This window comes from Montipora foliosa, chromosome 11 (assembly GCF_036669935.1).
Source record: "Montipora foliosa isolate CH-2021 chromosome 11, ASM3666993v2, whole genome shotgun sequence".
Taxonomy (NCBI): Eukaryota; Metazoa; Cnidaria; class Anthozoa; order Scleractinia; family Acroporidae; genus Montipora; species Montipora foliosa.
In genome coordinates this window covers 20,871,647-20,889,146 of record NC_090879.1, presented here as the reverse complement: position 1 = coordinate 20,889,146, position 17,500 = coordinate 20,871,647, and the positions used below count along the sequence as shown (strand labels likewise).

The 17,500-nt window shown below is 39.2% G+C and overlaps 3 protein-coding genes across 7 annotated transcripts in view; 1 reads left to right on the top strand and 2 right to left on the bottom strand.

The window, feature by feature from the left end:
• Positions 1 to 1,383, top strand: part of LOC137977534 (uncharacterized) — a 9,019-nt gene extending 7,636 nt beyond the window's left edge. The window contains exons 4-5 of the mRNA XM_068824784.1: positions 1 to 87; positions 1,246 to 1,383. The exon at positions 1 to 87 is cut by the window's left edge and continues 36 nt beyond it. Coding sequence (XP_068680885.1) covers positions 1 to 80 — 80 coding nt within the window. The 3' untranslated portion in view covers positions 81 to 87; positions 1,246 to 1,383. The remainder of the gene's footprint in view (positions 88 to 1,245) is intronic.
• Positions 1 to 2,331, bottom strand: part of LOC137977533 (eukaryotic translation initiation factor 3 subunit I-like) — a 24,508-nt gene extending 22,177 nt beyond the window's left edge. Inside the window, exon 1 of the mRNA XM_068824783.1 lies at positions 2,322 to 2,331. The gene's annotated coding sequence lies outside the window, so the exon portion shown is untranslated. The remainder of the gene's footprint in view (positions 1 to 2,321) is intronic.
• The window catches only part of LOC137977531 (uncharacterized), a 25,242-nt gene continuing 9,666 nt past the window's right edge, over positions 1,925 to 17,500 (bottom strand). For 4 of the 5 annotated variants that reach the window (XM_068824780.1, XM_068824782.1, XM_068824779.1 and 1 more), the window contains 15 exons: positions 15,804 to 15,989; positions 15,241 to 15,293; positions 14,614 to 14,696; positions 14,353 to 14,431; positions 12,522 to 12,566; positions 11,773 to 11,830; positions 9,616 to 9,846; positions 9,121 to 9,329; positions 8,529 to 8,740; positions 7,436 to 7,614; positions 7,044 to 7,107; positions 6,352 to 6,413; positions 4,930 to 4,974; positions 4,582 to 4,619; positions 1,925 to 3,945 (listed from right to left, as the gene is read on the bottom strand). In XM_068824780.1, the coding sequence (XP_068680881.1) occupies positions 3,780 to 3,945; positions 4,582 to 4,619; positions 4,930 to 4,974; positions 6,352 to 6,413; positions 7,044 to 7,107; positions 7,436 to 7,614; positions 8,529 to 8,740; positions 9,121 to 9,329; positions 9,616 to 9,846; positions 11,773 to 11,830; positions 12,522 to 12,566; positions 14,353 to 14,431; positions 14,614 to 14,696; positions 15,241 to 15,293; positions 15,804 to 15,989 (1,710 nt within the window). In that variant the 3' untranslated portion in view covers positions 1,925 to 3,779. The remainder of the gene's footprint in view (positions 3,946 to 4,581; positions 4,620 to 4,929; positions 4,975 to 6,351; positions 6,414 to 7,043; positions 7,108 to 7,435; positions 7,615 to 8,528; positions 8,741 to 9,120; positions 9,330 to 9,615; positions 9,847 to 11,772; positions 11,831 to 12,521; positions 12,567 to 14,352; positions 14,432 to 14,613; positions 14,697 to 15,240; positions 15,294 to 15,803; positions 15,990 to 17,500) is intronic. The other variant, XM_068824781.1, reaches the window with a different exon arrangement.

The following is a 17,500-nucleotide window of genomic DNA, read 5'->3' as shown; positions in this document are numbered from 1 at the left end:
TTCGAGGAAAATGTGACAAATTAGTAAGGAAGAAGGCCTTCGCCCTACAGTTCTGCCGCGAAACTTGTCAACTCTGTTGATAATTTGGTAAGTACAAAATCTTTCCTTATAGATAAAGTATTGGCAGGTCGCACATAATTGTGTGTAGTCGTAGGCAAGATTGGTGTCTTCTCACAGACCATCTTGGGATACCAGGTCGGCAGAAATTAACAGATCAAATGTGTTCAGCGTTGTCTGTACTCTTATCGACGACATTAGTCATGACAGTGGTCAAAATGTTGTGCGCCTCATGAATCCACAATATGATCACTTTTCCGCTATTGGCGTAAAATTCTAGCATTCTCTAATTTGTCAAATCCCATAATACACCTTGTTTACCCCCCTCCCCCCCCCCCCACAAAAAAAAAAAAACTTTGCATAATCATTGTTTTCGATGTTTCTCCAGGTGATCTGGTGACGTAATTTGGAGGACTGGGAAGAAACATTTTAACGCCGTATCCCACAACCGCGCACGGCCTTAGGTCTTGTTTCCAAATTTCCCGCAGTATTTCCACCGCCAAAACTCAACACATCATTCCCTGTCTCCCACATTTCCTGTTACTGAATGAACGTTCACGTAAAACCGACGAGACCTAACCTCGCTTCTACAATGTTGAATTCGAAAACAACATTCAAGGCCGCACGCGGTTGTGGGATACGGCGTTAAAATTTTTCTTCCCAGTCCGCCGAATTACGTCACCAGATCATCTGGCTAGGAACATGAAAATTTTTGGGGGGTAAAAGAGGTTTATTATGGGATTTGAGAAAGTAGAGATTTCCAAACAGCATGGGTTTGACTATTCCAACTGAAGGGTTTGAATTGGGTACAACATTTGGTGCATGTCCGAGGGCGTGTCGAGGGGGATAAAAGACCTGAGGTCACATTTGATAGAAGATCTCGACTTCGGCTGAGGTTGTCGAAATGTCAATGTCATAAAGTTTACACTGACTTTTCCCAAACGATCAAACTGCGTCGAAGTAGAAGCTATTAACTTAAGGCTCACGTTCACCATACAGCCATTGGGGCCGTGGGAGCAATTTTCATTTATGAAAATCTCGCCATAGCAGAAATTCATCCAATCAAATCGCTACGATAAGCTATGCGATTTTCCTTAACAAAAACAAACGGTCGAAAAGCCCGTCGGTTGAAGGTGGGCCTTTAAAAACGGACAAAAAAAATTGTCTATTTTTCCTTTCTCTTTCCAGGAAGAAGACGTGAGACTAAAAGATTAACCCTTGGCATGCTGTCCGCTGCAATACATCGAATTTTATGGTTGTTTAAGTTTTGTGTTGGGACGATTGACGATGTGGGGCCGGGCATTTCCTTCCTTGTTTTGTTTGCTCGTTTACAGGAAAGTGCTCCAATCAGAACAGTTAGGTGGCTGATAGAGACAAAATACTCCCAGAAATCACGAACGATATACAGAGATTAAAAGCCATTGAAAAGTCACAAAATAAAGCCTTACAGAAATCGGAAAGACAACTTAAGACTCAAATTATCGCATGAGTTTGATGGGAAGGTTTCTTCAGAGGCGGCAAGGTATACCTTGGACTTGACATTTAACCAGATTACTGAAATCAGACCAAGCGATTGTTATATCTGGAATTGTTATATAATTTCTACAGACACCTTTTTCCAAGTGTTGCGTGATTTCTGGAGTGTTTTGTCCCTATGAGCCAAGGTGGAAAAAAAGCCATGGCCTCTGGCAAAGAACAAAATAGAAATTGTCACATGAGAGAATTTTTTAGTGTCTCATAAAACGTGGCACTTTTTTAATCAGAGGCTGTAGAAGGTGCTAGAAAACACATTTATTTGGTCTAGGCTTCAGTGTTCATTGGCGCTCTTTTCTTTTCTTTTCTTTACTTAACAGATGTACTATGAAAGTAAACTGAATAAAAGATGTCTTTAATGCAGTGAAGAACTCGCTTTTATTACAGTCATGAGTGCAGTTCTCTTTGACAGTCGCTACCTTTGCAATTAATCCGAGTTTAAAATGTGACTGCAAATTGCAGTTTTAAGCTATTTCATACCACAAACTTTAAAAATCAAATTTTATTGGATCATAATTGGGAACCGATGTTACGCCTGTCTTCAGGCAATTTTATCTTTCAGGGCCCGTTTGTCAAAAGCCGATTAACGCTAATCCCAGGTTAAAAATTAGCCAAGGAGTTTATTTCCTCCACTCCCAAATCCTGTTCAGCGCTGACATTCGACAAAACTTTACATTAGAAGAAGTCATTCTTGAAAAACAAAAATAAGCAAAACAATCGTTCACGAAAAAGTCGAAAACATGTAACAAAAGTTAACGCTAATCCTGGATTAAGTTAATGGGCTTTCGAACAACCGGGCCCAGATCCCAATTTTAGCTGCTTACAAATATGGCAATAACATCATCTTATTCGGACCTTTCCTCTAAAATGTCAAACTTTTTCTCGCTAAATTACTCAGGGTGAGACGAATTTCCAAGCATCAACTTACCCTCTGGGCAAGCTTTAATTTCATCTTACTACTCAAGTCTCCGAAGAGCGAGCCCCAAATATTTTTGGTTTGAATTAAACGCAAACACGCGTGGCATGCCGAATGGCTAAAAAAAAGTTTAACCTTTGAAAATCATCAATCGAAAATAACTAACAACAACTAAGAATCTACTGTGTAGTACCATTTTATTAAAACACCATTAACACGAGCCGCAGTACAAATTAAACAAACTTATTCAAAAATAGCAACCAACAATGCCACACTTGTGTTCAATTGATGCTTGTCCATCGGGAAACCCCCGATAAGAGATCGCCATCGTTGCACTAGCCCCCAGAAAGCCTTTTTGCCGCGCCACGTTACTATTATTTCCACCATAAAGAATATTTAAAAAACCTCCATCTTGGGTCTCTTCAACATCGCTAAATGACAAACGTCACTGAAAGCTACTGCACCGGTTACAAAGCCACGACTAAAACTGATATTTTCATAGTAATCTTGGATTTTGACAAGAATTAACGACGTAATAAATTTGGTGAATATAAATTTGAAATTTATTTTATTTCTAATAAGAAGTGCAATATTTTGTGTCAGAAATTGTATTATACTAATACTTTTATTGGTTTTAGTAAATTTAATCTCCTTTAAGGAAGGCAAACGCAAGATGACCTAATGGAAATATTACGCAACCTCCAGCCATTTTTTTTAATAAGCCAAAAAATTTGGAAATATAGAAAATATAACCAGACTAGGCGAAAAGTGTTGTAAGAGAATTGTCCTTCCCAGTCTATACAAGTTCCAAAAGCAAAAACAAGAAAAGAAACATTTCTATGAAGAAATAATATAATATGCGATCTGCCCAACTCAAATCCGTCTCAGTTAATCATTGAACCGCGTAAAAAATATTCTTAAGGAAAATATAAGATTCCTGAAAATGGTAAAAATATGGAAAGACCACTGTTTACGAAATATATACTGCCTGCTATACATATTGTTCCTGCCTCTTTTCAGGAAGAAAGGCTGGCTAATTTCTTTATAGATAATTTCCTTTCAGCCATTTTGTATTATTATTATTACTATTATTATTATTATTATCATTATTATTATTATCATCATCATCATCATCATCATCATCATCATTAATATTATTAATAAGAATTTTGTTAACATAATGTACGATAAATCGAATCAAAAGGCAAAGTCATTTCATCAAAACGTACAGCTTACCCGAAGAATTAAAAACAAATCGTAGACTATGGCGAGTCTACATTCCTCGGAAAGAATCTCCAAGGGTAATGGGATTCTTATTTTGAGTGTAAAATAAAGCGTTTTGTTTGTAAAAAGTAACAATCTCAGTCAGACCATCGAAAGCATGCTTGCCAATCACATAGCGGCCACTTGGTGTAAGCTCAATTGGAAAGTGACGGATTCTGAAAGAGAAAACAAATGGTTCTATCAGCAAATTAAAGAGAGAAAGAAGAGATTACCAAGCACGGTATATTATTTTAACATTATTTGCCAACATTTCCTGCAGTATTAAGGTCTAAGAACTGATTTGAAAACTATCAGTCAAGTTAAACAAGTTTTCCGAACTTCAGTTCTGCCAGTGACGTATTCAGCTCGCAAACTCAGCTATGCAATTACGACCACACAGTTCTTGGCATTTCTGAAAATGGCCGGTATTTCCACCCCCCCCCCCCCCCTCCTCCCCCCCTCACTTTGGTAGCCACAAATACCATACAACCAACAGAACTAATAGCCCATATCCGAGTTGCTGCATGCCTCAGTTTCAAGGCGAGTACTGGTGCACAACCATTCAAATGGGAATGAGTTGCGTATTCTTATGCAAATCAAACTCATTTCCCTTACAATAGTTGAGCACCAAGACTCACTTCGTAACCGAGACAAACAGCAACTCGGAAATGGCCCATTGGTGGTATCGATCCGTTTGGACTGAAAGGAACATGAAACTGAGGGTCAGTTCCCGCGTGAGCCTCTATTTCATGCCCCTTCCAGTCCAGTTCACAAGAATATGAAGGCAATTTTCGTCTTCCTTCAAACCTTACCTTCCACCATACTTCACTGAGAGAACAAACGACGCAAACTGAAAAAGAAGAAAACCTTAATTTTAGACATAAGATTGCCTTCAGTTTCCTCCTACGATATGAGGTTAGAAAACACCGACTATTAATATTGTACTGAAGCCTTGGTTTTTATTTTCGTTGTTTTTAACTGAAGCAGAATAAGATGTTTGCATAATAATAGAGTTCAATTTCCGGGGGATTTGTCCGGGGCAGAGACATACTTTAAAGGAAGTATTCTTCTCGAGCGAGAAGAAGGGTTCGCTATTAATTTTGCATTTCGGGAGAGCAATTAAAAATGAAAAAACACTTTTAATGTTTTAGTTTACTCACCCTCTGTGTACTTTCTCTTATCAGATAATCCAGCTCTTTCGCACCCTGTTGGGAAAAAAAAAACTAGATGGTTAGAAACAATCATGCCATGAGGCTTGGAAGCTTAATAACTTCCGGCAAGATGCATTGACGACATAGAGCACATTCTTTGGGAGTACTCTTAATAAGGAATACACGGAAAACGGTTTATAGTTCCCTTTGTTGTTCCATTATTACTGGGTTGCCAGTATGGCAATCCCAGTCGGAAAGTGGGTGGGATTTGTTTGTTTTATTTTTTTTCTCTTTTTTTTCTTTTTTTTCTTTTTTTTTTTTCCCGTGTCGGTAAAAGTCTTGCCTGTCACTCCCCTGCTAAGTGGTATCTTTGTGCATAGAGCCTTCTTATCGTATTTTCTTAGGATAGAGAGGGTAGTGGAAATGCGTAGATTTCTCTGGTGGACACAGTAGAATGATAAACTTAACCGGCAATGACGTCGAAAGTCATGTAACGCGAATGGCGTTTTAGTGGATCTTTGAACAAAATATACCCTTATGAAGCTCAATAATGGCAAGTCATTTGGATACTGAAGAAGAAAAGCGGTGGAATCTTAAAAGCGACGAGTAATGGACTTCGACAACAATCTGTCGCCCATCGAGCCGAAATCAAAGTGAGCTGCATTTCTAAGATTTTGCCAAGTGTGCTGTTATATAGAACACTGAAACCAAATGGAAAATTCTCTGGTAACTTATGGGTTCAACAAAGACAGAGAACGAATTGAACACCTTAAGTGGGTCTGTGATCAACTCTGCAAAGTCTTCAGGTAAAAAAAAAAATTGGAAATGTGACAGCCAAGAATTATTTGAAAGAAAGCTTGTCGTTTATTTTGTGCTTCATTATTCAAGGAAAAGGTTCTTCATGGAAACGGTTTGATCCTGAAATTTTAGTTTGTTGTAATATTGCGCATATTTGACACGATTGAGTTTTTTCTCTTCACGCACGTGCCTCTAATAGCAAATATGTTGTTTCTTTCAAAAAAATGTTCGCTGGAAAAGGTGGCCTTTGTGAATTCATCATGTTTTATGATATGTGTGCTGGATAGTTTTTATGGCAATAGTAAAGCATTTTCTTGTTATTCAAGGAAAAGGTTCTTCAGGAAAGGGTTTGAACCTGAAGTACATGGTAATTTGACACGATTGAGTTTCTTGTCTTCACGCACGCAATGAAATAGGAAAAGGCTTTCGCCTCTATGAGCAAATATGTCGTTTGTTTCAAAAAATTGTTCGCTGGAAAAGGTGGGCATCATTTGACACAGATGCTTCACTTAGTTTGGCAAGTAAACACGCCGCGGTATTACTTAATCACGGTGCCCGCTGAAGGCTAATTTGTACTTCGACAAAAGACTTATATTTATGAATAAGGTCTATGTATCCAAAAAAAAGTCATACCCTCATCATTAGCTCCTCGCACTTTTGACGCGACATTTTACCATAATACCATAACTCGTCGCCTACAAAAAACAAAGATGAACTTGGAGAACACAAACAAAGACATTATAATCGTAGAAAATACGTGAAATGTCGTATGCAGTGTGATCGCTCACGTGACCATCAGCCATGTTTGCATACAAGAGAAAAGGAAGAATTTTTATAAAAATAGAGTTAAATGGTCCACTTTCGATATATCAAAAATTCAGTCCCAAAGAAAAAGCATCATCTCGAGGCTCTGGGGAATAAACTCATACAAATCCTTACATTTATTCCCCAGAGCCTCGAGATGATGCCTTTTGTTTGGGACTGAATTTTAATATATCGAAATTGGTCTATTCCCCCGCTGTTTCTTTGTTTCACTCCTTCAACACGGCTGCCGTGGAAGTCATGTGAAAACAATTTACACCTTGTATACTTGAAATGCACGACTTTTTCTTTGTAATGATGCAAAGAACAATGATCACCATATTAGGAAAAAACTTGCAAAATTACTTGGCAACAACTCCAGAGCAATGCGCAGCAGCTTGGTCTTGGGTTTGACTAACACTTCCGCTTACTTCCTGAGGTTTTGACGCAGGGGTTACTCACACTAGGAATTGAGCAACCCTGCTAAAGAACTAAGCATAGCTTTAACAAAAATATTGACTTACCAAACGAACTGTTTCTTGATCTATCCTTTTTATCATTAGCAAAGTCGTCCACATCGTCATCATCCTGGTGAAATAACAGAAAGCACCTCTGAAAACCTCAACGTTTTGGATCACCGAGTTTAAAACAATCTTCTTATTTCATCTCTCGAGAGAAAGTCGGGAAATGCTCGTGTGCGAGTTTTAAGCCAATCACCAAACCCAACCTGAAGGAAAATTCCTTCCTTAATAAGCCATTTACACGATAGTCTGTTGTCGAGAAAGTTTTGTAAGACGAGAAGAGGAGAGCAGAAAACCCTGAATAACAAAGATTTTGACACAACTTTTTGGTCTTGGTTGTAAAATGAAGACATCATGCAAATGGCCTATTCTTTCGGTTAACGGTTCCTGTCTACCTGCAAAATATCCCAGAAATCCCCGGGCGTCCATCCGACCACGCCCTCGACATTCATTTTCCACCATCCTGAAGATTGTATCTCTAACAGCTGACCAACTTCGCCTTTACGAATACAAATGCATTTGCTGTTGTTTGTTGTGAAATCCTCCCTTGCAAAGTAATGTGCATTGACTTTTCCTGAAAGTTAAAAAACACGAGTTGAATGGTCCGGATGTCGGGTTTTCAAATTCCTCTCTGTGACAAATTTTAATTTTTTTCTGATGACAAGAACGGTAAAATAAGCCTTTAAGAAAAATAACATAACATTTAACAGCACGTTGAGCTCTCATTTACGAATCCCGGACACTTACATTTTTCTGGTAAGTGGCAAGAGGGAATGTTACACAAGGAACTTGAAGTCCGTGCAACAGCATTCTACAGTGGAACCTCTCATTTGGGACACCTCCATTCAGCGGACACAGAATTTGGTCCCGGAAAAATGTTCATATTAATTTTTGACTCCAACTCAACCTCTATTCAGAGGACACCTGCCCTGGTCCCGAGATTTCCCTTGAATGGAAGTCCCACTGTATTTCGATTTGCAAGCGTTTGTAAACAAAATAAAAACAAAAGACGACGAACATAAACCGCTTAAAATATAGCCAGTTTAGTTCCACGAGTTAGCTTCCAAAAACACCTGCATACATGAAAACTGTGCGATAGGATCAACACACAACAATCTAGTATGCAAAAATTTGGTGAGGATTAAGGGTGCCGGCACCCTTAATCCTCACGGTATTAACGAACGCTTTTCATTTAACTAATATATTCCTATTTTTCACGTTGCCATGTTACCACCAATAGCGTAGCTCCTACTCTACTATAAAAACTACACGTAACCCATAATCCCTCGATTCGCTCTGACGAAGGGCTAACGCTCGAAACGTCAGCTTTTAGAATCTCTGTACGGTGGTCAATTTACATTATCAACTCCGTTGATAAACCAAATTTTTGCATATTACTTCCCCACCGACGCAGCACCACAGTTTCTTTAGAAACTACCCCTTCACACAACAATCTAGGTTTGTCTCGGACTCTATTGTGTTTCCTACCAGGCTTGCGATTTTTTTTGTAAGCGCCAGGTAACGGAGGAGCCACTTCCGTAGGAACTCCCATCACATCTTGAGATGTCTTGTCTAGATCCGAGCGGGGGGTGGGTACTGGTCGCTTTGGAAGCTGTGACGAGAATGGTAATTTCTTTGGTTGGGATACAGCTTCTTCCTCGAGATATGAATTATAAATGTCACCAACTGACAACGACCGCCTGGTGTTCAAACAAAAATAAAATAATCATGCATAATGAAAAAGATACCAGGTGATGGTTTGATAAACAGGAAATTGTTATAATGACACCTCGCTTTCCAATGTTATGGTGATCATGACTTCTCGATTTGTGTATTTGACGCAGGCGGTGACTTGTGTCCATATCCCAGAATGCCCTTGGACAATGGGCCCCTAGGAACTAAAGCTTATCCCTAATTCAAAACCAGGCGCCCATCGTCAAAAGCCATCCTTAATTATGGAAACAAGTCATAATCATTTGAAGCTTCATCTTACTTATATCTGGGCGTTTGAATGCTCACAAACCAACGCTTTATGCAAGCTTAATCAAATTTCAAGGGACCATAGCAAAGGAATACACACCTTGCGTACGATGGTTGTTGAAATCCCTTCTTTTTCAGTATGGATGATGGTACCCAGCCTCTTTTTCTGGCTGGATCCACTGTACATACAAATGCCCAGGGGCCATCCTCAGAAAGCAACTGCACAGTTTCACCAGCTGAGAGCGGCAAGTCCTCATATCGATCCGCAGTTGGAGAATAATTTGTCATGGCTACAAAATGCTCACCAGGCTAATAGAGGAAACGTACAATTGAAAAATGAGTCAAGATACAAGCCACTAGAGTGTCTGACTCAACCCATTTCCCCCATAATATTTCTAGAACTTGAAACTCAACAAACCCCCACATCTTCTGAGATCGATTATGCCGGAATATTTTAAACCTTATAATGCAAAGTACATAAATCCCGATCTATTTTTGAGGCCAAAGAGTCAAAAAGGTGGCGAATCGAACACGGTAAAATATCGATCAACAATTACAATTGAAGCGCATTTATCAACATTGTGTGATTACTCACTGCGTTTGCTTGAGTTTCCACTCGAAGAAAATTTTGATATTTTCGACTTCCGTAGTTAACAATCTCGCCATCTGGAGTGCGTACTACCTTCACTCCTGGTGACGCAGTGATGTTTGCTGCTGCTTTGTACTGTTTTACTGATGTGTAACTTGGATCGTCATCTTCCTCGAAGGCGCTTAAAAGAACTGAGGGGGGTGGAGGTGGTGGGAGCTCTGGTGATCCATTGCGCGCCTTTTGAGTGAAAAAACACATTAATGTGTTTGCTGAATCTCCCAAGGGAGATGTACTAGGGAAAGGGTTGACTCCTTGGCCAAATATGTAAGATAGAAGCTCCCAGGCCTTGATGAGCTCCTGACAGTAATAATAAACTGGTATGGTTGCTGCGCACATTGTTCAATTTGAGGCGAGACGTGATTTCATTGCACTGCGTAACTTTTGAATATCGTGGAGATAGATCACTTCACCCCTTCGTTTTAAATATCTTGTTTGACAAATGATGTCAGTTCAATAGGTCTTAGCCATTTTTTCTCAAAATTCAAGGCCCACCTTGAACCGATAGGCTTTTCGACAGCTTGTTTGTTATGGAAATTCGCATTGCTTATTGTAGCAATCTAGTTGGATGAATTTCAACGTTAGCCCAATTTTCATATATGAAAATTGTTCCACGGCACGCAATGCCTTGGGAGGCGCGATGGCCTCATGGTTAGAGTGCTCGACTCCGGATCGAGTGGTCCGGGTTCGGGTCCTGGCAAGGGACATTGCGTTGTGTTCTTGGGCAAGACACTTTACTCTCACCGTACCTCTCTCCACCCAGGTGTATAAATGGGTACAGGCAAAAATGCTGGGGGTAACCCTGCGATGGACTAGCATCCCATCCAGGGGGGTGTAGAAATAATCCTAGTCGCTTCATGCTACGGAAACCGAAGATAAGCGCCGGCCTGATGGGCCTTTCTAGGCTCGTAACAGAGACTTTTATTTTACGCAATGCCGTTCGTTTGAAGGTGGGCCTTTAACACTGCATGACCACATAATTAATGATGATAAAGCTGCGCGAGAGTTAACCGAACTACAACTCCCGGCAACTATAAATTTTGATGATGATGATGCTGGTAAAAAGCCAGTAAAGCCAAAACATCGATTTTGCATAGACTTGACTTAAATTCTGATTTTATGTGGCTGCTCGCTCTCCGAGATGTACAGCCCTTACATAAATGGCATAGTTAGCTGGCCGTGGGTTCAATAAACGTCTGAAGGACAAACAGTTGGATCTTTCAAAAACTGAGAGAACAGTGCTGCCGCGGAATGACCAACGTAAATTTTCAGACTTTAGTTCCTACAATCCCAATTATAAGAGTTGGGACCTTCCCCATTTTACCTCCATTTTCCTCAACGAGGATTTGCGAACGGGACCAACGAGTTTGCCCATGAATTCAAAGGTCTCTGAAGAGTTTCTTGGCCGAGACGAAACGCCGCGTCAGACTAGCCACGAACATTTCACAAGAATTTGAAAATCGTTTTGCACTTGGACGTTAACATCAAAAAGAAGGCTAAAATTAAAGTCTTCTCGGAAGAAGACCGTAAATTGTAGACGCCCTTTCATAACCCGACTTGCCGAGATGTTCGACGCCATACAACATCACCCACCACAAATCAACGAGACTTTTCACAGCACTGAAACCAAACCAGCCACCTTTAAAAGAGGTACTATGATAAAAAAAATCAAATCTTTTTTTCTTTGGAAAAAACTATGTCAACTAAACTTTAAGTGACCCAAGTTTTGAGCCTTAATTCAAAAATGACACTTGTTTATTTAAAATGACGTCACTTTTCCTAGATCCAATCCTCTGAGGTCCAGTCGGTCAGTTTTGAACGTGAGTAATGGCGGACCGTGAAATCCAAAACTCACACTAAAAGTAAACAGCCTTTGGATATCAAAGCTTAAAATTTTGCCAGGAAGGTGCTAAGCAAGCACACTTTCAAATTGTGACAGAAAAAAAAGAAAGTCTTTTTTTATCATTGTACCACTTTAAGCTTTACATGTACCAGGAATTTTTTATAAAAAATCAAATGTGTCAAATCAATACAAACGTCGTCATTACTTTCAAATAACTGTGTAGTGACCGTGGTAAGGGCTTACTCGGGAAAGGTTGCTCTTACCGGTAAAGTGATTTCCTCTGCGATATCTTCACTCAAGCTGCGGGGTCTTGCTTTTACTCTGGAATGACAGAAACAAATTACAATGAGATAACAAAAACTCGAGCATTTTCAGTCAAGCTACGTCACGCGTAACCAGTTGTTTTGAAATTTGAACCGAGTATTCAAATCTGCGCGCCAGTTTTGAACCTTGCTCTAGAGATTCTGAATTACCGTGGAATATTTCCTTGATATATCAATCAAAAAAGGTTAGTTATGAACTTTCGTTTTATTATAAATTAACGGTGTTTCTAAAGTGAAAGCTCTTTTAAGCGTTTGATGAATTATTGTTATTGTTATTGTGCATTTTTCGTAGCAACTTTCCGAAAAATCATGAAGATTTCATTCAAATCTCGGAAGCTCCAAAGAGGAATTCGAATGCTCATTCGGTCTTGTGCATACTGGTCACGCGTGACATAGCTTGACTGTAATCGAATTTTTATTATGCGTTTCTTTGTATTGACCCCGCACATAATTTGTTCAACGCAGTATGAGACGGGTGAAAGTGTGCGCATTCTGCACTCTTCTGGTCGACCCTTATTGGTCAATTACAGTTGATTTTGGTTCCACAACGGTTCCTTAGGTGTTATTGTAGCGTGAGAGGCAGGCTTTCAAAGAGGACGGACGAACACAGACGATGTCCGGGCGCGAAGAAAATCGCACCGAATTCCTAGGCTACTTTAAACTCAAAGTGGCCCGTTGACTTGACTTACCTTAAGTGCTTGGGAATAACAGAGGCATACTGAGGAATGCTTTCTCTGAGAAAAATAAAAGGTTTTTGCGGGTAATTAAGGAGACTCAAACCCATTAAAACACTTTCAACAAACTGCACTATTTCAAAGGATTGAATTTACCCTAATGTTTCGCATAACGGAAAAGGTTATGGTACCAAATGTAACACCAATAATTACTTGCAAGATGCACTCATTGATGTGACATTGTTACCATGGAAACAAAAAAGCCATCTAAACACGTCCTATATTTTGTTTTTAAACGCTTATGTCTCACAAACGAATTTTTTTTTAATTGCTGGAAAGTGAGTAACAGACTAAGATGAAACTCTCTGCAAAGTTACAAAAAACATTCTCCGAAGAGGATTCAGAGCCACCGTAAAATTTCCCAGGAGTGAAAATGAGCGAAAAAGGAGCGGATTTCAATGAGTGTCGAAAAGTAAGTGCATGATTGCTATGGTTTCAAAATAATGCTCATTGGGATTGGCTTAAGATTCTAGCGCCACATTTTCACCTTATCAGAGGGAAAAAGAGAAAACCAATTCTGACTTCCAGGTGCATGTTTCCCTGCGAATAGGGCCAGTGGATAGACCGTGTTCATAAATGGCGGCTAAGTAATTGTTCTTTTGTCTTTATGCTAATCATCCTCCCTAGCCTCGTTAGCACGAACAAAATTCAAAAGAAATTTTGCTCCAAAGTGAGGCTAGTGAGGATGATCGGCATAAAGACAAAAGAATAATTACTTAGCCGCCGTTTATGAATACAGTCTATAGTATCTTCCTTGAGCTGTGATTGCCTCATTCAGTGGTCTGAGTCTGTTGTAATTGGCTGAACAAACTACTTGGATGTAAATCAAGGGTTTTTCTAATCCCAGCTAGTTACACCTGGCTGCAGTGCTGTGCTCTGAGATCATACATGGACTGTTGAGTGGGTGCTAGAGGAGCTTTGTCTATGCTATCATCCCGATCTATTTGAGATGCATCCTTCGTGATTCAGTCCCCATGACTGCAAGAGGGCCAATTTGCTGGGCCAGTTTGCTTTCAAATCACTGAACTGAAAAGCGTTCCCGGGGGGGTACTTTAAGAATTTTTGGGTGGGGATGTGCCGCTGGGACCCTGGAACCCTGGAACCCTTAGTCTATACCAGAGCTAGTTCAGCTGAATTTTGCTACCCTATACTAGAGTAAACTCCTACCGACTTCCGTCTAAATCCCGATACTTGGCAGTTACTAATATCCAGAAGTGTTTCATGATAGCCATTTATCGACACTGTTGGGGCTGAGTTGCGTAAACTTAAACTTTGCCAACTCGATTTTTTATATATTTTTTTAGAGGGAATTTCTGGTTTCCTTAGTCTTGATAAAATCTTCAACCGAATGGTCAGTTTCGTGAAAAATGATACCCTATTCTAGAACCAAACGCTAGGATTTATATACTCTATCCTAGAGTAAACTGCTTGAAAACCATACCCTTCACAGCGGCGCATAACTATATAGTCCATATATGGCAGTACCTCCCCCGGGAGTTGTATAACAAGTAAATTAAATGCTTGACCCTTGGTCAGTTGCCATAAGGAAAGAAATGTGTCTCAGTGGAAAAAGAGAAAAAAAGAAAAGAGACAAGGACAAAAAAACTTTGTTTTATGGTTTTCTGGGTTCTGTACGTAAGATTTACGTATTTCAATGGCTGCGATAACTTGGAAATGAAGGCTTTGGAGCCAGTCTACATTTGCATAGATATCCCCAAACAAAGTCAGGCACAGTCAAAGTGTTCACTCCGGCACCACTTTAACTGCATTCTAGCAATATTCGTACCTGCGATTTTCTGTGTTAATCTCGGGATTCCTCCTTGCATGGCTTGGTGTAAGATCCACAGCGGCATATTCTAATGCATCTGTTGTGTAAAAAAATCAAGCATTGACAAACTTAAGTGATTTTTTGGAGCACAAGTCAGAAGTCGTTATTATTGGTGCTGAACAAAACAATCATGGCTTCTAGAACAAGGATGATTTGGGTAGTGAGATTGAGGCAAAGGGTCGTAAAAGGATTAACATTAACATTAAAAAGTGAACTTACGAGGTGTGGATTGCGAGCGTAACTCCTTTGCCTTTGGAACATCTTGATTGCCATTCGCAGTCTTCATTGTTTTACTTGAGTCTCTAGGAAATAATGGCACATAATTTTAATATGTTCATTACAAAGTAAAAATTGTAATATTGCACCATCATATAGTTTTAGTAAACTGTAAATGAGAAAGACTGTTGTTGCTGATTGGCATTTAAAGTAAGAACCCACTGTATTGGTAAAAAAAAAACAGTAAACGAAATACAAAACCATGAAGCCTAGCCTAACAACAATACCAAGCCAAAGAAGATCCAATAAAAGTCAGAGGTTTTAAAAAGAGCAGAAAAACCGGAGCAGAAGTCATCTTCATAGTCAAGTGATGAGTGTGCATGGGCGGTAAAAACCTTGATGTTGACAAGGTACCTGGAAGTGGATCCATTTCCATTATTTTATAACTCCTATGAATTGCAAACTTGCAAATATCTACCAAAACGGCAAATAGAATAAGTGGTTTCTTAACTCTGCTTTTCCTTTCGTTTTTTGTTTCCTCAGAAAACTTGACTTCTTAGCTAAGAAAAGTAAAAGCTAAGTGATATTCTTTTGACTTAATATGTAGTTGTAACAGTTGTCTACGGTTACCTTCTGGGCGGGGGAGCTCTAATGCTTGCATATATGCTGGAGTATGTAGAGCTCTTAGTAGAAAAAAGGAACAGAATAGTTAATATTCACTGTAACAAAAACAGATCTTGTTAGGCCATTCAGAAACAACAACAACAACTTATTCCGCTGATTTTAGTTATTCCTTTCTTTTATCAGAAGGGCTACACGTAGTGTCAAATAAGATAAACCAGAGAGAATCTTGCAAAAATAAAAGTGCATGTAACAGGATTCAAACCTATGACCGATTAATGATATTTGTTGAGATGCTCTACCATTGGCCTATATAGGAGACTTTGAAAGCTTAGTAATTTAACTTTTAATGAAGAGGGACCATACTTACGTGTATTACACAAGCGTTGCCTGGTATTTATATAGCTTATAAATTTAACCTCGTTCCTCAAAGTACTTAATAATTAAGTGTAGGAAGCAAATAATTTATGAATGTTATTTGAATAAGTTTTACTAAGTTAAAGTTACAGTTATTCGCTCAATTTTAGCTTTCATTAATCTTAATTTCAGTGTTTGATTATCAAAGTGCTTACCATTGCAGGGTATTGGTCATATGGTTGTGTGCCATTTTGTAAATGATTTTGGTCACTTTTTGGATACGGTTCAGTTGAGTGAACCGCAGGGTGCTGTTCTTCCAGGAAGAGCTGTAACCAGTTGTCTTGTTGCATCGTGGAATGTAAAAATTGCTGCATTGTATTGTATGTGATGCTGCCATTAACCTGTTTAACAACAATCCAAGATTTTGGCCACTAAATTTCACTGTTTTTGCTGCAGATACCTCAATCACTAAATCAATACTCAAAGCAGCTTTTTGATCACCAATTTGTATCAGCCAAACAAAATCTTAGTATTTCACTGTCAACTGACGTAATGCCATTCCTCAATCCACTTTCCTTAAAAAAAAACTGGTTTTTGACCTTTCTTCCAACATACCAGTACTCCTAAATCTGGTCCATGGTTAAAGCACTCTTCATAATGGTTCATCAACCCTTTAAAGACTCTTACATATACTAATTCCACTGCAGAGATCATAGATTGCTAATTTTGCTCTTAACCGGCCATTAAAGCCCTGGCCAAACTATCGAACAAAGTTGGATTGAAGGCTCCAACTTTGCTCGATCCAACATTGTTCGACAGTTTGGCCGCCCATGTTGGAAGATGTTCGTTCAACATTTTTTGCTCGATCAAATGTTGGATAGAGTTTGCTTTTGATCAAACATTACAACCAACAATTCTGTTTGACACAGCAATGTTGTAGTGTTTTGCCGCTCTTCCAACAAAGTTGTGTCCTGAATCGAGTCACGTTCGTATTGCTAGCCAATCACGAATCGCTATCTTATTTTCAAGCCAAGGCTTCTTGCATCATTTGCAACAGAGATGGCGGACAAGGAGCGAGGGGACGTCGTGGTTGTTGATGAACAGCCAGGAACCTTGATCAGCGAATAGGAAGCAAGGCCATGTCTGTGGGACACTTTTAGCCTACCTAATCATTATCGCTGTTTGGAGATGTCTGGTTCAATAGCGTTTAAAATTCCTGCAAAATTGATCCGAGCTCATAATCATCATCCCCTAAGCACGAATGAATCTTGCAAAGAATATACCCTTTTCTACACGTTCTCTTAATCATTCTTTGGTTTTTCCTTGTTTGAATACGTCCTTTCCGTCCTAAAACAACTTCCGTAGCATAACGCTTCGCCACATTTTCAAATTTTGGGCCAACTTAAACTTGAATTCGTCAAGCAATGTTGGATAGTGTTTTGCCACTACGTCAACATTTACATCCAACAATGTTGCATGTGGGATCCAACTTTGTTCGATAGTTTGGCCAGGGCTTAAAGCTGCCAGGCCTCCTTTATTGGTAAACAACAGAGTGCAGCTGTATATTTAATTGGCATCTTCAATGTTCTTAACGATAAACAATGTTTAATTGATTTTACAGCTTTATTCATGATAACAGGGTTTTTTTGTGAAATATTATAGACAGATACATTCATATGAATAAGTGACACCTTCAGTGAACTGTGGCTTTATTAACCATGCATTAAGTGAATACATGTATTTTCCAGTATCATAAAATTTTTAGACCGTTTGCAGTGCTACTTTAACTTTGAACATGTTTCCAAAAGTTGTGCATTACTATATACACATATATTCTATATACAAGGCTAAAAGTTAAAAAATTAAAATATTCAAACCAAACGTTTTCGGCTGTTTGCCATCATCAGGGTTA